Here is a 20,926-nt window from a genome sequence, read left to right as displayed (position 1 = left end):
GTGATCCTTTGTGGACAGCACCCCCTTCAAGGAAGTGTTGAGTAGACCCCTTATGAAGGAGTGAATTCCCTCCCTGGCCCTTAGACGCTGGACACACCACTTCCCAGCGTCTCCGGAGGTTCAGCGGCGCGGACCCCTGGCCTTGGAAATTTGCAGCTGTGAGAACTACATTACCCAGAAGACACTGCGCCAGGCGCCATCCTCATTGAGCCAATGAAGGCTCAGAAGAGAGTCGATCCCTGTACGTAGGCCTCGCGCCGGGGCGGGACTTCCGGTGTCCGCCGTTAGGCGGTCCTTTTGGCTCCTCCGGGGTCAGCCGGCGCTTTCCGGGCGGCGGGGCCGGACGTGGGGCTGAGGCGGCCGGAGGAGACGGTGCGGGAAGAGTCGTCCCCGCCCCTCGGAGCCGGGTTTGGGGCGCTGGGCTGGGCGCCTCCACTTCGGGGGCCCCGCCGCTCCCGCCGGCTCCGCGCGCAGAGGCCGATGGCGGCGGCCGCGCTGAGGCGCCCGGCGGAGGTGAGTGCGCGCCCCGGGCCCTCACCGCCTCGCCCCCCCGACCCTGCGGCCTGGGCGCGGGGCGACGGTCACGTGCCAGGCCCCGGCGTCCAGTTCCGTGAGGCGCTCGTGGGTGACACGCGGCGTGACGGGGGTGGGAGAGGACACGGGCTGCGCGGCCGCCGGGTGAGGACGTGGAGGGCCCGCGGCCGGGCAGTCCAGGGGCGCCCGCGCCCGGCCTCGCGTGAAGCCCCGGGGACGGAATGTGAGGTGGAGCGTTCAGGACCGAAAAGGCCGCGCCTGGGTCAGGCTTTTAAACGTTTCCCCAAAGCTGCTGAGAGGAGCAGACTGGAAGCGGGGTGACAGGCTGAGAGGGCCTTAGGCTTCGGGGTCACTCCGCTGATAAGGGTCAGCACTGATCCCGGAGACCCGGAGAAAAGGCCGTGGTCCCGGGTCCCCCTGCCCCAGACTGAGCCCGGGCGCAGGGGAGCCCGGAGCCCTTTGACACCTTCCTCGTCACCCAGACTGTGACACGTGCAGCAGCGCTTGCGGACCCAGCGAAGGTGAGCAAGCGGAGGGTGTTTCCCAACCTCGCGGCCCCTGATCCCACTCACGATCCCCAGGATTGCGGTGTCCTGGGGTCTTCATCTCTCTCTCTTCCGGCCCTTGGCCTGGGGACCATGAACAAAATCCTAAACCCAGGGTCAGACCAGGCTGGGGAGTGACGCCTGTTGCTAGCAACCAATCAAATGAGGTATGAAAGCAGGTTGCCCCAGGTACTTTGTTTAGACTCGGGTGTGTGGCTGCACTGGTTTAAGGGAACCTCAAGTCTTCTTTCTTTATCAAGGGAACAGAGAGCAAGAGGTCAGGACTCAGGCCTGGGATTACGTTGTGTGTCTGTTTGGGAAGTGATGGGAACAATGGGAGATTTGGAGCAAAGGAGGGAGGTGACTTGACCGAGCCCTCATCAGGCTCCCTGTGGCTGCAGCTTGGAGAACAGATTGGGGGTGTGGAGAAGGTGGTAGGACGACCAGGGAGGAGGCTACTGCAATAGTCCAGGTGAGCATTAGTGATGTGGACCAGTGTGATGGCTTTAGAGGTGATAAAAATGCTTGGATTCTGGATCAGTTTTTTTCAGTAGATCTCCGATTTTTTATTTTGAAGGGGAGAGAGAAAAATATACAAGTCAGGGATGCCTGGAAGGTTGTGGGGTTTAGCAGCTGAAAGGATGGAAATTCCATCCACAGATGTGGAAGTGGGTAGTAGGATTAATTTTCATTTAATTAATTGGGAGTTTTGTTTTGGCTACAAATGTATGAATATAGGTATTAAGTGAGCAGCTGGACACCCAGTTCTGGGACTATTGGGAGAAATGCAGGATGGAGACATCTGCAAAAAGCCTTGCATAGTATTGGACCAGGGTGAAGCTGTGCATCTTAACTTGGGCAGCTACAACAAAATACCTTTATTTCTCGCAGTTCTGGAGGCTGGGAAGTCCAAGATCAAACAGCTGGCAGATTGTGTTTCTGATGAGGAACTATGGTCTTTCCTTGGTGCACACAGTGGAGAGAGCACGAGATCTTTACCTTTCTCTTCTAAATCTCGCTAATCCCCCATCATTTGGGTCTCACCCTCATGATCTAATCTAAAACTGTTTAATTCCCCAAATCCCCACCTTTAAATACTGTCACGTTGGGGGTTAGGTCTTAACATGAATTTTGGGAGGAGGTGTACTTTCAGTTTGTAACACTGTGTGTGGGTCATGTTTAGTAGGGTAATCCTGGTCGTGATGACATTAACAGCACCCCAGGAAGAGGAGAATGGAGTCTGAGGACTGGGTCTCATGCTTGGGTACCTGTGTGGGGCAGGTGATCCAGGTGGCTGACCCACTGCTCTATGGAATCACCAGGATTTTGTCGTTACATTGATGTGTCTGGGGATATTCAGTTGGGTGGGTGGATTAGTTTAAGGCACAAGTGGTCATGAAGGAGAATCACTGGACGTTGGGTGGAAAGTCTCAGAGGGTTTTGAATGAGGGTTAGGAAGAGAGAGGAAGGCTGCGACTGGTGAGGAGACGTGAAATGCAGCACCAGTGGAGGAGGGTCATGGGTGTATGAGATCCACAGTGATTCTGGGTGACTGAGGCTAAAGCAGGGAGCAGAGTCAGGCAGAGACACCTATAGAGCCAGACTGGGCTGCCAATGACAGTGGGGACCGTTGGATCCTGTTTGATTTTGCCAGTCACTCTTTATATGCCATGTGCTGAATAACATGTAGGAAGGACAGGGAAGAGGTAGTGACTGTGAGAGAGAGGTGTGGTAGAAAATTATGTCCACGTGGAGAGGGAGTGAGAACTGATGGCCAGAGGGCACCAGCATTGAGGACATAGGGTGAAATGTCCACCCTTGGTTGTGTCACAGAGGCATGATCTGGGGATCCTAGGACAATTGCCTGACAAGGGGGAGTGCGCCCCTGCTTACAGGCCCAGAACTCAGATACCGATCTGCTTACCTGCCTGTTGTCATGGATGAACACAGTGATCCAGGGGATCATGAGAACAGAGTGCACATCAGTACCACCAAGGGCCTGATATCTCCTCTGAGGTGGGGCAATTGGGAGGTGGGTGAGTAGGGGTTCATTTAGTGGATGGATGAACTTTGGTCCTAGGAGAGAAGCTGATCATGAAATGAACTATCCCCATCATGGCAGGGCTGTGTGACATTTGAAGATGTGGCCATTTATTTCTCTCTGGAGGAGTGGGGGATCCTTGATGAGGCACAGAGGTTCCTGTACCATGATGTGATGCTGGAGAATTTTGCACTTACAACATCCCTGGGTAAGGCCTTCATCTTTCTCCCAGTGTCCCTATCTTGTTTCTCTTACCCTTGTCCCAGAGGAAGCTCTGTCCTTTTCATAGCCAGTCCATGGACTATGCTGGCTTCCCCACTTAGTTGGTGTATATACTGTGGGTATCAGCGCTGAGCTTTGTGCACTACCCCAAGCAATGCATTCCTCAGTCAGCCTAATGGATCTCACCTTTCTTTCCCTGTCCCTGGCAGGGTGACTGTGTCTAGGTTCATGACACCTTGTGCCCCAGATTCTGCCCCCTTCTTCTAGGTAACATTTTCTTGTGACCACCTGTATCAGGAATTGCAACTATTGTTGTAGTTACTAATTATGGGGTCAATAGACTTTATTTGGAAGACTCTCCTTTGAGATTTTATTGTAATATTACCTTTTTTCCTGTAATGTTTCCTGAGTTGCTGTAGACGAGTTTTGACCACTCATATGACCTGTCTTTTCCTAAGGACTTGCTTCATCAGGTCCTTACACAGCTGGGAGTGTGGAGAGAGCCCTGGTTGAGTTGTGGCAAGATGGTCTCAGGTCTGTGTTTGGATCATACCAGGAATCTTCCTGGTTCACAGAACACTTGGACACCAGTGTTTTGGTATAATTGCCACTGGACACAGGTCATTTCTTTACTTTTTTTCCATATACTTGACACTTCTGATTTGTCATTTTGTTACTGGACAGAGCCCTTCATGGGTATTCCTAGGGCCAGCCAGTAGTGTGTGGTTCTTCATTCAGGAAAAATTTCACGAGTCCAGATGACTATGAGAGAACATTTATTAAAACTGGTGATGTAAAACAAGAAAGGGCTTAGCATAGAAGAAGCAATAAGAGAGCCTAGTCTGGGCTACCCTAGCTCTCTGGGAATTCAGAGAAAAGGGGGCCTTGGGATCAGGTTCAGGGGTTAGCCTGGGGTGAGCTGCTGCTGTCCATTGCTCCCCTGGTTGCAAGCCTCATGGGGTTCTTTAGGTTTTAGGAGATGCATGCCTGTGGGGGAAGAAGCAGGGAAACGGAGTGGCAGGGGCTGCTCCCCAGAGGGAGAGCACACACTGGGTCCTTTGTCTTGATGCTTTATCTCAGGCGGGAATTTTAGGGGAGGGATTTAGCAGAATTTTCATCAGTTTCCTAGGAGTGCTGTGGTCTCCAGGGCTGTGGTCTTCACTGATTGGTCAGTGTCAGGGCATGGGGTCCTCAGTCATCCTAGCTGGGCTTAGTGTCACCCACCTGATTTTACTGCTTTTCTGGGTTTGGAGCTGAAGTACAACTGAGGCCTACATGTTATTTCTAGGGAGGTGACCTTCTGTATCTGCTGTAAATTGCTCTGTCAGTTTGTTTAGCTATCTATCTCAGTTTCCATATTACACTTGTCCTGGCTTACTGGACTATCTCATTTTCATCTGTGACTTTTACTCTCTGGTTGTCCCCACCTCTCTACATCCATCATTTGTTACTCTCCACTGCACAGTCTGAAGTTCTCCCCCACTGACCCACAAATAATGTATTGTGAGGTGTGTGCATATCTTTAATTAGTCCTTGAACACCAGCTACTCAATTCCAAGTATACTTTTCTGTTCCTGAGCACAACCATCCTTTTGCATGGTGTGGACATGTCCTCAGCTGACAAGGTCCTACAGAAGGTTGTTGGCACAGAAGTGAGTCATTGATCCTGGCCCTCTTCCCTGTGTGACACCCCATATTTCTGCCCTTTATCCCAGAAGATCTCCCCCATTCTATCATCTTTAGAATTCCAGTGCTACAAAGCAGCTCTCTCTTCATGTTGCTTCCTTGTCCTGAAAAATAGTTCATGCATTCATTCTTTCGTTTGAATGTATGTAGGACACCCTGTTTTGTTTTTTTTTAATGTCTTTATTGATTTCAGAGAGAGGAAGGGGGAGAGAGAGAAACACCAATGATGAGAGAGTTATTCACCGGCTGCCTCCTGCACACCCGCCACTGGGTACCAAGCCTACAACCGGGGCATGTTCTCTGACTGGGAATCAAACCAAGATCTCCTGGATCATAGGTCAATGCTCAGCAGCTGAGCCAGGCCCCAGGGCCAAATGTATGTGTATGACAGACACTCTTGATGGGACTTCCTCCTCCCACCAAAGTTAATATGAACTTTATCAGCATTTCTCTTCTTTCAGACCGTTGGTGTGGAGCAGAGGACCAGGAGGCCCCTTCTGAGCAGAGTGTTTCTGTGGAAGGAGGGTCACAGCTCAGGACTTCTAAGGCAGATCCATCCACCCAGAACACTCGCCCCTGTGAGAAGTGTGTCCCAGGCTTGAAAGACATTTTGCACCTGACTGAGCTCCAAGAAATATATTCTGGGCAAAAGCCATACTTAGGTGGGGGAACCAAAGGCTTCTGGTTCAGTGAAAACCTTCACCAGTACCAAAAGCATGACAATCAAGAAAAAATCTTCACAGTGGACAGGGCCTCATTTGTGAGGAGCTATAGATGCCATGTGTCAGGGAAGCCATTCACCTGTGGGGAGGTTGAGAAGGACTTTCTAGCTACCTCAGGCCTTTTCCAACATCAGGCCACTCCCAATGGTGAGAAGCCACACAGCAGCATTGAATGTGGGGAGCCCTTTAAAGGTGGAAAAAGTCATGATAAGTGGATTGAAAGCAGGAGAATTTTTAGCAATACACACCCACTTCCCCACCAGAGAGCCTGTACTGGAGAAGGTCTTGATGAGTGTAGCACGTGTGGTGGAGGCTTCAGCTGCAATTGCAGACTTGTTCAGCACCAGCAAACTCACCCTGGAGAAAAGCAGTATGAGTGTGGTCAATGTGGGAAATTTTTTAGCCGCAAAACTCACCTTATTCGACATTGGAGAGTTCACACTGGAGCAAAGCCCTATGAATGCATTGAATGTGGGAGATCTTTTAGCCAGAAATCTGACCTTGTTCAACACCAAAGAATTCACACAGGAGAAAGGCCTTATGAATGCAGTGAATGCAAGAAATCCTTTATCCAGAAATCCGTCCTCATTAAACACCAGAGAGTTCACACTAATGAAAGGCCTTATAAGTGCAATGAATGTGGGAAATCCTTTAGCCAAAGCTCTGGTCTTCTTCGACACAAGCAAGCACACACTAGAGAAAAGCCTTATGAGTGCACTGAGTGTGGGAAGTCATTTACCTGTAAAACTCACCTCATTCGACACTGGAGAGTTCACAGTGGAGTAAGGCCTTATGAGTGCATTGAATGTGGGAAGTGTTTTAGTGAAAAATCTGTCCTCATTCAACACCAAAGAGTTCACACTGGAGAAAGGCCTTATGATTGCAGTGATTGTGGGAAATCCTTTACCCAGAAATCTATCCTCATTCAACACCAAAGAGTTCACACTGGAGAAAGGCCTCATGAATGTAGCAAATGTGGGAAATTCTTTAGCCGGAAAACCCACCTCATTCGACACTGGACAGTTCATACTGGAGCTAAGCCTCATAAGTGCAGTGAATGTGGAAGATCGTTTAGCCAGAGCTCTGGCCTACTTCGACATAGGAGAGCTCATATGCAGTGAATATGGGAAATTATTTAGCTGCAAATTTGACGTCAGTCTACACCAAAGAGTTTACACTGAAAAAAGGCCTTAGATACACGGGAAATGTGCTCTTTCCTTGCTTAGTATAACAGCATTGGAGGAAAGTCTTTGTGAGGATTCTGCCTGAATTGATACATATATCTGGACATCGACAGACTGGAGATTACCCATAAGTTTTGGTTATGTGGTAAGCATGTTTAATGTTCCCAGGGTCCTTGCCAGGTTTAAGTCACTCCCAGTTTCTGTGGCAGAAGCCATTTCACCTCTACCAGCTGGCAGGTCGACACAGGGTTGGAGAGAGCAGAGCAGAACTCTCTTCCATTGGTAGGAAGAAATCATGAATGTCCTGAGCCCTTCTCTCTGACAAATTAGGGCCATTGACCTGATCCTGTGATAGCCCAGAGAACTCTTGAGTTTGGTCAGCAGCTTGCAGAGGGTTACTAGCTTTTTCATGGACATAGTTGGTCTCAGTTCTTACAATGAAGTTTTACAGCTTCCAAGTCACGAAACCAGAAACTGCCTGTCACACATTGCTCTAGTTTGTGCAATAATAAAGTCCATTTGTTTAAGCACCTATTTAATATTGGAAACTGTTCACTGTGTGGGTAGTTTGAAAGCACAATAGGACTGTCAACATGAAGGAGTAACAACTTTTCTGGGTGAGTTAAATTTTGCCCCGGTGCTATTCCAGAATGCAGCTGCTTCAGCCAGCGTTTCCTGGGCTGCACCAGGTGGGTGACAACACTGTGGGGAACTAGGCTTCTATCTGCAGGGGTCTTTCCCAAAAGTGTGGTCACTAAAGGCTTACAGAGAAGTATGGGTTCACCTGCTCAGGGCCTGGGACCAGAGGATGTAAAGAGGATGATCATCCCTCCTGCTCAATCACTGTGGGGCACGAGTGACTGACACTTAAAGAAAAATGTACCTATCTTAGTCCCTAGTTGAGCCTCTGTGGACTCACTTCCCAGCAAAAAAATGATAAAGTGTTCCAAATCCTTTTATTTTTTTAAATTTATTGATTTTGGAGAGAGAAAAAAACATCAATTTGTTGTTCCACTTATTTATGCATTCGATGGTTGCTTCTTGAATGTGCCCTGATGGGATCAAACTCACAACCTTGGTGTATAGGGATGACGCTCTAACCAACTGAGCTACCCGGCCAGGGACAAAAGGCCTTTTTTTTTAATTAAAAAAAATCTTTATTCAGAGAGAAGACAGGAGAGGGAGAGAGATAGAAACATCAATGATGAGAGAGTCATTGATTGAGCCCGAGACCTGGGCATGTGCCCTGACCGGGAATCGAACCCTATCACCTGGATCCTAGGTCGAAGCTCAACCGCTGAGCCACGCCCGGTCGTGCCAAAAGGCCTTCTTTACGTTAGCAGGAGAAAGTGCTCCAGGTAGTCACTGGTTTTGTTGAGCCCCAACCTCACCCTTCTTCCTCGCCACAGCTCTGTCTGGAGACAATTCTCTTATCTCTGACCCAAATGAGTCACAAAACTGACTTAAAACTTCCCCCAACACATACTTAAAAAGGAACTAGGAGAGGGCTCAGTGACGTTTCATGTGGCACCCTGATTTTGTTCTGTAGCTTTGGGGAAAATCTGAGAGAATGTCTATTTTGTCCATCCCTGGAGTCTACTCCTGAGAGGCGCGAAGCCCCTCCGCCAATCGGAGCCTGGGGGCACCATTTCCCAGAGCCCCTTGGGAGCGAGAGGATGTCTGCGTGGGGCTACAGCCCGGGGGCGGACTACATTACCCAGGAACCCCCGCGCCGCGCGACGGCAGCGCCGTGACGGACGTTTCTGTACGTGCGGAAGGCGACTGGGCGGGACTTCCGGCGTCTTCCTTGCGGCGGACATCTTGTCAGCTCTTGGTAGGGCCAACTGGGTAGTTTGCGGGCTCTGGTTGGGTTCTGAGGTGACGCGAGCGGGAGGAGACCCCGTCCCCACTAGGAAAAGGCTCGGCGGTGGCTGCGTCCGCGAAGCTCTGGGTCCCGACCCGGGTTCCTCAAGGCTCCGCGCGGTCCAGACCGTGACGGCGACGACCGCGGAGATGGGCCCGGCCTAGGTAGGCGCTGTGTCCCGGGACCGTGACGCGGCCCTCCCGTCCCCTCGAATCCTAAGGCCGCGAGTGAGCGGTGGCTGCTGAAGTCACCGCCGCCCAGGCCCCAGGGCTTTGTGGGCGGAGCCCCCGTTTCCAACAGCCAGTGTTTGGAGACGTGGGCGGGGCCCGTGGGCGGGGAGCGGCGGGGAAGCTGGGCCCCCGGCAGGTGCGAGGAGCGGCGCGTGAGCTCGGCTCGTGCCCGGAGTGACGGGGAGGCGAGTGCCTGCGCTGTGAGGACGCAGCTGTCCCGGGGTCCGCTCGGGAAGGCGGGGATGATGGGGATGGAGGCGGGGCGGCCGGTGAGGAGGCCGCGGACTCCAGGGGGCAGGTGGCGGCGGCCGCGCACGAGCGGGGGCCGGAGGGGTTGAGGGCAGAGAAGTCGTTCGGTTCCGGAAGGATTTCCCAGGTAGAAACAGCGCTATTTGCTGCTGGGTCAGACGTTGCTGTGAGCGAAAGAAAGTAGGGAATGAAAGGCTAATTTACTTGATTCTTGTATGTGCCCTGACCAGGGATCGAAGCTGCAGTATTCATAAGCAGGCAGTTAAAAATTAGACTATGTAGATAGGATAAATCAGATTTATACCCATGCTTAGTAATTGATTGAAGTTCTTGCCTCTTTCATTACAATGGAAATTCTCAGGTGTCACATTTTCTTAAGATACTGAAAACAAATCTAGAATTTCAAAAATACATCACTTCATTTACACCAAAACCATTTGCAGAGTGTTAAGCTTGTGGACAGTAAAAGCTAATACAAAGGTACTTGACCTGTACTAACACTCTGATATAAACAGCAGCTCTATTAGGTGGGTACCACTGTTACCACTGCTTTATAAATTAGGACACTGAAACACAGATCTTTGTTGAAGGTCACTCATGTGGTAGGAGGCAACACTAAGGTGTATCTGAGATCAGACAGCCTGCAATCATCCTCACCAAAGAGCAGGGCAGGAGTTAGGGCAATAGTCAGGCCATGAGATGACACTGTGGTAACCTACCACTCCCAGCTCCTTTCTCCTCCAGGTTGCTGTGGTGGCAGAATCTCTTACAATCCAATCCCTGCATAGGTGACTGCAGAGTGTGCAGGTCCACATTCAACCCATCCCACCCCATACATTTGGCAACGCAGTATGGTGAATGGTGTCGCCAGACTCTTAATCTACCTTCTATCTTCTGTTGAGTTTGGGGATCCCTCTGTCACCAAAAGCCTTGAGCCCTGACTTCTATTCTTACATGAAATGATTTTTTTTTTCAGCAGGCAGTGGGATGAAGTTTGAGCAGTATCCCAAGCATAGCAACCAGCATGTGCAAATGCATCATTTGAAGTTGCACTGGGAGTGTTCAGGAAACCTCAGGTCTCTGTTGTATCTGGTGCAATCAGAGAGCAAGGAACAGGATTCACCTTTGGAGTGGTAGCCTGTGGAGCTGGACTTCTGTTCTTAGAATGGTTGGGGCCATGGAAGGTTTGGAGCAGAGGAAGAAGTGATTTTTTTATGTGGACAGTGAGAGAAAGAAGGAAGGAGTTAGAGATGACTCCACAGTTTTTGGCTTGAGAAGGTGTAAGAATAGAAAAATCCTCAATTGAGCTGGCGAAGTTGGTGGAAGTAGTATCACAAGTTAGGTTTTAACTGTATGGAATCTGTGATCGTCCAGACATCTGATTGAGTTGTCAAATGGACAGCTAGAAACATAGGTTTTGAGTTCAGAGGAAGGATTCATGTTGGAGACATCCACATAGTGGCAGCCAGTATGTGGGTTAGGGTAGAGTTGTCCATTTTATTTAGAAAGAGAACCTTTATGTTATGGTGGCAGTGATATTAGGAGTCTGGAACAGGGGTGAGCATAGTGAATTGGGAGTAGGGGTCACTTGAGAGACAAGAAGGGTTAGTGTTGGGTAACCGATGTGGCTGAGCTGTTGAGCATCAACCTAGGATCCAGGAGATCAAGATTCAATTCCCAGTCAGGGCACATGCCCGGGTTGCGGGCTCGATCCCCAGTCAGGGACGTGCAGGAGGCAGCTGATCAATGACTTTCTCATCACTAATGTTTCTCTCTCTGTCTCCCCCTCTCCTCCCCCTCCCCCTCCCCCTCTCCCCTCTCTCTCTCCTCTCCCCTCTCCTTTCTCCTCTCCTCTCTCTGAAATCAGTAAAGATACATTTTTTTAAAAAAAGGGTTAGTGTTAGTGGTGGGGGGGGGACGAATAGGATCTGACATGTGGTGAGGTCTTCCAGGGAAAAGTGGCCATGAGATGGATGCTGGGGTGTAGCAGTAATAGAGATGAGATGAAAGGGAGGTCAGAGCTGGTGCTTATTTCCCTCTCTGTGCTTCCCAGGCTTTTGTGGTGACATTTGGTTGGACATGGGGGAGTTTAAATCGTTTGTCCCTGACAAATTAGCTCAGGGACAATTGAGTCAGTTAGCAGAGTCACTATACTTGGGGTAGAAGGCTAATGGGTGTGGCCTTAAGTGAGAGTTTAGTGTTAAGCCTGTAACTGATGAGTATATAGCATCCTCATTGTGCAACAACCAAGTGGAGAAGGGCTGGGTGTGTCTGTTATTGTACATGGTCCTGGATTACGGAAGTTCAGTCAAGGATGGGAGGATTTAAAAGCTGGGCTCACAGTTACTCATGGCAGTGGGGGCCATTGACTGGTACCAGATGTAGTCCTAGATGTATTAACCGAGTGTGCTCCGGATGCTGTGTGCAGATATGCATGTGGGAGATACCTATGTCGTGGGCTTCCTTAGGCAACGGAGATGTGGTCTAAAAAGTGATCTGTACATGGAGATGGTCCTTGAGGGCATTAGGGAGAATACTAAGTTCACATTTGTGTATGAGAAGCATCATCTCTGGACTCCAGGGAAGGGTTGGGCCTTTCATTACAGGCCTAGATTATAGTGTATATCTACCTGTCCACCTGCCTGTTCCAGGCTACACAGAATGATTCATGGAAAATGAGGAAAGAGCAGGCACCGATCATGTAAGGGCCTGGTATTTTGTCTGACTTGGGCAGCTGGAGAGGAAAGTGAGTATGTGGTGGATAGACCAGGAGACCTGGGGAGAGAGGCTGTCCTGTGCTTAGTTGACTTCGTGCAGGGTTATGTGACTTTTGAAGATGTTTACCTTTCTCCTGGGAGGAGTGGGGACTACTTCGCTCTCATTCTGTGCTTTGCCTTTATGGTCATCGTAGGTAAGGTCCCCCGTGTTCCAGTTTTCTGGTCTATGCTCTGCTCTTCCTTTTCCCCCACAGGTTACTGTTTCCTTTCCATAGCTGGATCATGGGCACTGCTATTTTCCTTATTCCCTCACATAGGTCCTGAGGGCTTGGCTATGTATACTCTCTCCTCCAGTCCCTATGCTCCCCAACTCCTGCTGCCCCAAATCCTTGCCAGGAAGGTGTCAAGGGGTTTTGTGCTCAGCCCAGTGGATGCTACCCTACTTGGCTTCTCCTGGGCTGGATTGCTCTATCCACAGTCATGGTACCTCTGTGCACCAGATTCTTCTCCCTTCATTAATTGATATTTCCTTGGCCCTACTTATGTCATGAATTATAGTCATGGTCATCGTTTGTGAGATCCATTGGGTTTTTCCTGCAAGACATTAATCTCCTTTGGGTGGGCTGCCCTGGGGCAGTGCTTTCTCACTCACTGGCCCTCTTTCTCCTATGACTTGTATCTTCTAGATCCTCTGTGGTAGCAGGGGAAAGAACTCCGAGTACCTGACTGAGAGGTATGACTCTAGCCACAGCAGGAGGCGCTTGGACAGGCTCTGGTAAGTGAGAGCTTGGGGAGTGTATGACTTCAAGGTTGGGTTCAAGTAGCACCAGAAGCCTGTCCTGTGCCCACTACTGTTTAGTGCGCAGGCTATAGGCCATACCTTATTTCTATTTTTCTTCCCCATTCTGGACACTCTTCATACTTGTCATTTCTATTCTGACCTCTGACCTAGGGTGGTCTGCCCCACTCACTGGTGCTTTCTCCTCCCTCTGCAGTGATCTCCCATATTGGATGATGCTAATATATCAGAGACACACACGTATTCTTAGTTAGGTCTCCAATATCAGTTACTAATTCTAAATCAGCTTTTCCTGGGTCCTGGACATAAATTTCTGTGTAGCACTCACCTTTTACCAATAACCAGTGCCCTTTTAAAAGTCATTTTCAAAGAAAAAGTTGGAGATCCTGTCTGCTGCTTCTTCCCAAGCTGCACCCCAGCCATATATCTTTGTCCTTTCTGAGACCTTCCCCATTTTGTAATCCTTAAGAGTCTAGTATGCACAGTAGCTCTTTCTTTAACCTGATCCCAAATCTCTCATCTGTCCAGCCACTTCATGAACTCAGTCCTGGTTATGCTAGACACACTTTTGAGATGGGGTTGCCCCCTCTCACCAAAGTCAGTGGGCATATTAACAGCGTTTTTCTCCCTTCAGGTTGTTGGCTTGGAGTGAAGGATGAAGAGGCATCTTCTGAGCAGGGCATTTCTGTGGACGTGTCACAAGCCTATCCTTCCAAGGCAGGTTCATCGACCCAAATGGTTCACCCTTGTGATCTGTGTGGCCCCATCTTGAAAGATATTTTGCACCTGGATGGCCACCAGGAAACACACCATGGACTAAAACCTTACACATGTGAGGCATGTGGGAGACAATTCTCATTTGGTGTAAACTTTTACCAGCACCAGAATCAGTATGATGTTGAGAAACCCTTAAGGAGAGACAAAGGCAAGACCTCATTTGTGAAGAACTGTAGAGTTTGTGAAGAACCTCATCTGCCAGAGAATCCCTTTACCTGTGAGGAGGAACAGAAGAACTTCCAGGCGTGCTTGGACAGTCACCAGCAAAAGGCCACCCACAGCAAGAGGAGAACAAGGAGCACTGAGAGTGGAGAGGCCTTTCACATTGGACAGATGCTTTACAATTGCAGTGAATGTGGGAAAGCCTTCAGCCGCAAAGACACGCTTGTTCAGCACCAGAGAATCCACACTGGAGAAAAGCCTTATGAGTGCAGTGAATGTGGGAAAGCTTTCAGCCGCAAAGCCACACTCGTGCAGCACCAGAGAATACACACTGGAGAAAGGCCTTATGACTGCAGTGAATGTGGGAAGTCCTTTAGCCGCAAAGACAATCTTACACAGCACAAAAGAATTCACACTGGGGAAATGCCTTATAAGTGTGGTGAATGTGGAAAATACTTCAGCCATCACTCCAATTTAATTGTACACCAGAGAGTTCACAATGGAGCAAGGCCTTATAAGTGCAGTGATTGTGGGAAAGTCTTCAGACACAAGTCCACACTTGTTCAGCATGAGAGCATCCATACTGGAGAAAATCCTTATGTTTGCAGTGATTGTGGGAAATCCTTTGGACACAAATACACCCTGATTAAACACCAGAGAATTCACACTGAGTCAAGGCCATTTGAGTGCACTGAATGTGGGAAATTCTTTAGTCGAAGCTCTGACTTTATTGCACACCAGAGAGTTCACACAGGTGAAAGGCCTTTTGTGTGCAGCAAATGCGGGAAAGACTTCATAAGAACCTCTCACCTTGTTCGGCACCAAAAAGTTCATACTGGAGAAAGGCCATATGAGTGCAATGAATGTGGGAAAGCCTACAGCTTAAGCTCCCACCTCATTCGGCACCAGAAAGTTCACACAGCAGGAAGGCTTTAGGAGTGCTTTCAACACAGGATTCATATAGGGAGAATCTCCGATTTCCCTTTGAAAGGAAGACATCAATTAGATGTTGAACTTCATATATTTGAGCATTAACATTGGAGAGTTTCCTTATGACTGCTGGGTACAAGGGAAGCTTTCGGGCTGTATTGCACTTTCAGACCTGTTTAGGCTCCTTGCCAGATTTCTGTGTCAGTGTCTGGCTGGAAACATCTGAGCTCTACTAGCTTAGTTACCCTAATATCTTCAGAAGAGGCAGAACTTTGTACTCTCTCCAACCCGTGGGGAAATTATAATAAACCTGAGTTAAATTGAGAGGGAGCAGGGGTCATTTCCTCCCCACTGACCAGTAAAGATGAGGACATGACCCATCATTAGCTAAGAGGAGTTGAGTTTTGTTTGGTAACAGGAAAGTTTCTTTACTCATGGACATTGTTGGTGCCAAGTGATACTTTTTTTTTTTAATACGATTTTATTGATTTGAGAGAGACATCAATCAGCTGCCTCCTGCATGCCCTCTACTGGGGTTTGAGACCATCAAACCAGCGACCTTTTGGTGATGGAATGACGCTCAACCAATGAGTCACACCAACCAGGACATCATGATAGTTTTTGTTTTTGATTTATATTGTTGAAAGTATATTCTCTTTCCCCATTGACCCTCTCCACCCTGCACTCCCACCCCACGCCCATGCCCACCTCCCCACACACACATCATGAGATAGTTTTGACAGGTTTTTCCGGACTCTCAAGTCACCTAGCCTGGACAACTAGTTGCCTCATGTTGCTCTGGTTGGTGTGTTAATAAAGACTTTATTATTTAAGCCACCTTTAAACTTGGAGGTGGTTTTTACTGTTTGGAGTGATTTGAAAAAAAATAGGCTCTGCCAAATTGAAGGGGTAAACTGTTTGTGGGGGCCTCCAACTTTGTGTGCCTCAAATGGAACACCAGGGTGGCACAGAACAGTTCTTAGTCCAGCTATAGTGTTAATTTCCAATCCTGAGGAAAGCTGTTTTTTTATATACATATTCCTAAATTACTTCTTGAAGAAATACAAAATTTAAAAACAGAAATTTTAGGGTACAGATAAAGCAGTTATAATAAAAATGAAAATATATCAAATATCTAATTCCTCAAACTAGTAAACCAGGGAAAGTGGAATAAAACACATCAATAACATTTTAAAAATAATAAAACGATAGAATTCAATAAAAATAGTTCTTTGAAAAAAATCAAAAATACTAATCAAAAGAAAGGGCAAATATATGTAATTAGAATTAACAATCATCAAAATACAAGAAAGGCATCTCATGGTTATTTCTCAGATTTTTTTGAAATAATACTATTTTTCACTCAAAATTAGGCTATTTACAGTTTATTTTTAGTGAATGAAACCAGTGTAAATGACCTTAATACTAAGCTGCTTAGAGAAACATTGGGTAAAACATGAGTTTTATCAGAGAGTAGAATTGCCTGGTCTTTTTTTCCCTAGTTGAATTTACTTCGGTGACATTGGTTAATAAATTATACAGGTTTCAAACATACAACTTTGCATAACTGTATTGAGCGCTTGCTGCCCAAAGTAAACTCTCTGTCCCTATTTATTCACCCTTTGCCCTCTTCCACCTCCCCCCCCTTCCCCTTGGCAGTCACCATACTGTTGTCTGTGTCTGTGGGTGTTATATTTGCTTAAACTTCACATTTTTCACCCAGCCCCCACAACACCTCTCCCCTGATAGCTGTCAGTCTGTTCTTTGTATCTATGAGTCTGTTCCTATTTTGTTAGATTCCACAGATAAGTGAAATCATATGGTATTTGTCTTTCCCCAACTTATTTCACTTAGCATAATACTCTCCAGGTTCATCTGTTGAAAAAGATTAAGATTTCCTTTTTTTTTTTTTTTTTTTTTTTTACAGCCAAGTAGCTATCAGTTTTTTGTGCAGATGCAAGCTGTGGGTCATAATCATGGGGGGAAAAGTGCTGGATATCAACTCTGAAGGAAATGCATTATCAACTTTAAAAACTTTATTTAAAGAGGGATAGGAGAGAGAAACATTGATTTGTTGTTCCACTTATCTACCCCTGATGGGGCTCACACCTGCCACCTTGGTGTATCCAGATGATGCTTGAACAACCAAGCCAGGCCTGTGTTACCAATTTTTAATGCCCACCTTTAATTTACAAATAGGTTTTTCAACTATTTTCACCTAAATTTAATATTTCAGGAGACTACTTGCAAACACCAATTGCTGATTTTTAAAAGGCCAATTTCTCTCTCAGTGTGCTCTTCTGTGCTTTATAAAAATCTTTTTTTTTAATCGTCACCCGAGGACATTCTTAGTGGAAGTGGGAAGGAGGGAGGGAGAGAGAGATCCATGTGAGAGAGCAACATCAATCATTTGCTTCCCACACTCACCCCACCTGTGTCCATGGAAAGAACCTGCACTCTGGATATGTGCCCCCACCACCAAATCGTCCACCGTTCAGTGCACGGGATGATGCTCCAACCAACCGAGCCACACTGACCAGGGCAACCACTGTTTTATTTATATATATATATATGTATATTGTTAATTTTAGGGAGAGAAGAACTTTGATGGGAGAGAAACGGATTGGCTGCCTCCTGCAGTTGGGGATCAAGCTGGAAACCAGGGCGTGTGTCTTGACTGGGAATCCAACTGGTGGCCTCTTGGTGCATGGGTTGCCTAATGTTTGTCTTTATCAACTCTCACACTGGCTCTATGCAGGCAGGTTTTCTGATAAAATTCTTACGTGCATCTCGTACAAAGGATGTTACACACATGCTTAACACATTCTCATTGAAGCAGTAAAGCTCTCCCAGTTTATCCAAGTTCATCTCTAACACTCCGGCAACTCATTCAGCTGACATTGTACAAGGGTCTCAAAATTGAGAATCATATTTTAGGTGAAAAACCCTAAGGTTGGCAAGGAACTCGGGCCTCAGTCTCCGCGCCCTTCTGTGTCATTGCAGATGTCCATATCCTCATGTCGCACGTGTTCTTCCCACAAATTTCCCGTGGATGTTCCTCAACTTCCCCCATCCATCCTTCCTGTCCTCCCGATCTCCCCGCCCCTCATTCTCTCCTGAATGCTGTATTTCAGAGACAGAGTCCCCATTTGTCCTACAGAAGCCGAACCCCCTTCCTCCTGCACAGGCCTAAACCAACCCACCGGGCCAGTGACCCCCTACCCCAACCCCACGCAGGACCCTCCCAGCAGGCTCCCATGTGAAACCAGCTGTCTGGGAACAGCGATGGCAGCTCTGAGCCTCAGAACTTTGAAGCAGAGCTTTCCAGCGCCAGGAGCCCACTGGCGACTGTACGCCCGGGGTGGGGAGGCCTTCCGGGGACGCCGGTGAATGGGCCCGTGTGGTGACCGAACCCAGAGCGGGGCAGGGCGTGGCCGGGACTCCAGGACCCTGGCCGTGGTCTCCTGGGATTCGTGTGCCACGGAGACAGACAAGATGCCGACCTGGCACCGGGGCCGACCGGCCTGGAGTCCGTTCTCTCCCGTCCTGACCCCGCCAACGAGGCGCCAGGACTGACGACTCCAGCGCTACAGGCGACCGCACCGGAGGAGCTGTCGGCTGACGGTCGCTGCTTCCAGGAACAGGGCCGCAGGGCGGCCGCCCCTGGGTCTGAGGCTCGAGGAGCCGCGGAAGCAACGTCTTCACCGTCTGGGGCATCCGAGCGTCCCGGGCGGTGCCTCGGTTCACACCCCCGAGCAGCGGCGGAAGGACGAGACCCTCGCTGGGCTCCGCAGTAGGTTCTGGGATTTACGGGTAACACACCCGAGTCCCGGCGCGTGGGCGATGGGGACTACATTGCCACTTCCGGCCCTGCGCGTCTGGGTGGGGCGGGACTTCTCACGCCCGGCGGCGGTCAGTGCGCTTCCCGGGCCGCCCGGGCCTCAGCCGCAGAACCCGGCTCGGGTGCGGGCGCCTGTCAGGTCCTGCATCTGGGACCGTGAGGCGCTCGTGGGTGACACGTGGTGTGACGTGTGACGGGGGTAGGAGAGGGAGGCAGGCTGAGGGCCGCCGTGTAAACACCTGCAGAGGTGGCTGATCCCGGAGGATTGGAAACCTTGGGTTTCCTAACAGAAAAATAAAAGGCCTTTCAAAGTGAGCGGAAACAAGCATTAAAAAAAAGTTACCCTGGAAGCAGAAGCCCCAAGTGTTCCAGCTGGGAAACAGGCAGCGAGTGTACATGGGGAGCAGAGGGGACCGAGCTCGGCAGTAGAAGCTGGGCGTCTCCGCTGGTGCGGGTGCCGCAGAAAGTGCTGCTCTCTCAACAGTATACGTTTTGAATTCTCATCTAAGGAAACTTTTTTGTTTTTTTAAATATATCTTTATTCACTTCAGAGAAGGAAGGGAGAGGAAGAGAGAGAAATAGAAACATCAATGATGAGTCATTGATCAGCTGCAGCCCGCTACCCCGGCATAGGTCCTGAGCGGGAGTCAAACCCCCATCTCCTGGATCCTAGGTGGATGCTCAACCGCTGAGCCATGCCCGGACGGGCCAAGGATACTTTTTTTTCCTTTTTTTTTTCAGAGACAGTAAGGAAGAGAAACATGGATCGGTTGCCTCCTGGGCCCTTACCAGGGTTCAAGCCTGCACCCTAGGTGTGTGCGCTCACCCGGAATCTATCCAGTGACGTTTTGGTGTAAGGGAAGAAGCACCAACTGAGCCACACCGGCCAGGGCCCTCCTGCTCTTTTAAATGTGTCCTTCAAACCATATGAAATTACTCAGGACATAGTCTACTCTTCGTAATGGCTAGTTTCAAATATATCTAGAAATAGAAAAGACCTTTTTAAAAAATAAAAGGCCTAGTGCTAGTCAGTGCTAGTCTTTATTGATTTCAGAGAGGGGAAGGGAAAGGAAGAGGTAGAAACGTCAAAGATGAGAAGAAACACTGAGTGGCTGACTCCTGCACGCCCCACACTGGAGATCAAGCAGGCAGTGTGTCCTGACTGGAAATCGAACCTTGACCTGGATCACAGGTCAATGCTCAACCAATGAGCCACACCCGGCAGCGCTAAAAAGACTATTAAGAAGTCATTATTCTGTTATTAGTTATACTATTCTTGTTTCATCTGTCCCCATTATTTATAATCCCAGACACTGTATCATTTCACACATAACTTCAGCATGTTTCTAAAATGTAAGGGCCCTTACAAAACTCTGGAACATAAAATCAAAGTAGGTAAAATTAGCCCTAGGCAGTTTGGCTCAGTGGTTGGAGTGCCAGCCCTCAGACTGAAGGGTCACGGGTTTGACTCCCACTCCACCTTGGTTTCAGGTTCAATCCCCAACCCCCCGTCAGGGCACGTGCAGGAGGCAACCAACTGATGCTTCTCTCTCCCTGCCTTCCACTCTCTCTGAAAAGCAATGGAAAAAATGTGCTCAGGTGACGATAAAAAATATATATTTAAAACTATACGTTGTCATCAGTGCTAGATTTTGTCAGTTGTATTCACCTTTCAATGAAGATAGATGTGTGGATACAAAATTTATCCTTAGAAGCCTTGCCACCATGACTCAATGGTTGAGAGTCAACCTAGGATCCAGGAGATCAAGGTTCAATTCCTAGTCAGGGCACATGCCCAGGTTGCAGGCTTGATCCCCAATAGGGGGTGTGCAAGAGGCAGCCGATCAATGCCTCTCCATGTTTTTTTCTCTTTCCCCCTTCCTCTCTCTAAAGTCAATAAAAACTTTAAATTTAAAAAAAAATTTATCCATAGGTAATTTTTAGGTGTATCTTGGAATTCTTGTAACCTATATGTTCCATTTATTTTTATAGAGAGGTGGGGGAGACTGACCCTAAGGTGCTCGGGGTGATGCTTCAACCACTGAGCCACACAGGCCAGGGCCATTATCATTTTTTAATTATTATTCCCCTGATGATGCGAAGCCATTTGTCCATTAAAATTTGCAACAATCTAGATCTGGTTTGTTGATTTCTTTCACACTACTTAACAAGCTCACCATTCCCTTGTATTTCTTAAACACTAGCTATGCTCAACACCATGAAATATCAGGGAAACGCAAAACCAGAGGGAGAGACTGTACACATTTACTAAAAGGGTCAAAATTTTAAAAGATTAGCCCAATGCACTATTAGCAAGGACATCAGAGAACTGGAACCCACATACACTGCTGGTAGGAATACAAAAGATCATTTTAGATGACAATTTGGTGGTTTTTAAAAATATATCTTTATTGATTTCAAAG

The 20,926-nt window shown here is 48.4% G+C and overlaps 2 protein-coding genes across 4 annotated transcripts; both read left to right on the top strand.

The window, feature by feature from the left end:
* The first annotated feature begins 412 nt into the window (after positions 1-412).
* Positions 413-6,960, top strand: LOC148091150 (uncharacterized). The gene is made up of 3 exons (XM_087827004.1): positions 413-513; positions 3,202-3,328; positions 5,490-6,960. The coding sequence occupies exons 1-3, from the start codon at positions 481-483 to the stop codon at positions 6,869-6,871; spliced, it is 1,542 nt and encodes a 513-aa protein (XP_087683130.1). The 5' UTR covers positions 413-480; the 3' UTR covers positions 6,872-6,960.
* Positions 6,961-6,976: 16 nt separating this feature from the next.
* On the top strand, positions 6,977-15,500 carry LOC107539414 (uncharacterized). 3 transcript variants are annotated; one of them, XM_016215903.2, is made up of 4 exons: positions 6,977-7,079; positions 8,484-8,768; positions 12,681-12,769; positions 13,428-15,500. In XM_016215903.2, the coding sequence occupies exons 3-4, from the start codon at positions 12,730-12,732 to the stop codon at positions 14,666-14,668; spliced, it is 1,281 nt and encodes a 426-aa protein (XP_016071389.2). In that variant the 5' UTR covers positions 6,977-7,079; positions 8,484-8,768; positions 12,681-12,729; the 3' UTR covers positions 14,669-15,500. The 3 variants fall into 3 exon arrangements, with proteins under 3 accessions (XP_016071389.2, XP_016071388.2, XP_016071387.2); XM_016215902.2 differs by lacking the exon at positions 8,484-8,768; XM_016215901.2 differs by lacking the exons at positions 6,977-7,079; positions 8,484-8,768 and adding an exon at positions 8,820-8,962.
* Positions 15,501-20,926: the final 5,426 nt, after the last annotated feature.

The sequence above is a fragment of the Miniopterus natalensis genome, chromosome 18 (genome assembly GCF_054644295.1).
Source record: "Miniopterus natalensis isolate mMinNat1 chromosome 18, mMinNat1.hap1, whole genome shotgun sequence".
Lineage (NCBI taxonomy): Eukaryota > Metazoa > Chordata > Mammalia > Chiroptera > Miniopteridae > Miniopterus > Miniopterus natalensis.
The sequence above is the reverse complement of the archived record's forward strand: the minus strand, read 5'-3'. Positions and strand labels throughout refer to the sequence as shown.

Bases quoted from the DNA above. Each gene is read 5' to 3' on its own strand.
- LOC148091150 (XM_087827004.1), top strand. From the start codon at position 481: ATGGCGGCGGCCGCGCTGAGGCGCCCGGCGGAG. The intron at 514-3,201 runs GTGAGTGCGCGC...CCATCATGGCAG, and splicing joins CGCTGAGGCGCCCGGCGGAG to GGCTGTGTGACATTTGAAGA. The intron at 3,329-5,489 runs GTAAGGCCTTCA...CTCTTCTTTCAG, and splicing joins TGCACTTACAACATCCCTGG to ACCGTTGGTGTGGAGCAGAG.
- LOC107539414 (XM_016215902.2), top strand. From the start codon at position 12,730: ATGACTCTAGCCACAGCAGGAGGCGCTTGGACAGGCTCTG. The intron at 12,770-13,427 runs GTAAGTGAGAGC...TTCTCCCTTCAG, and splicing joins AGGCGCTTGGACAGGCTCTG to GTTGTTGGCTTGGAGTGAAG.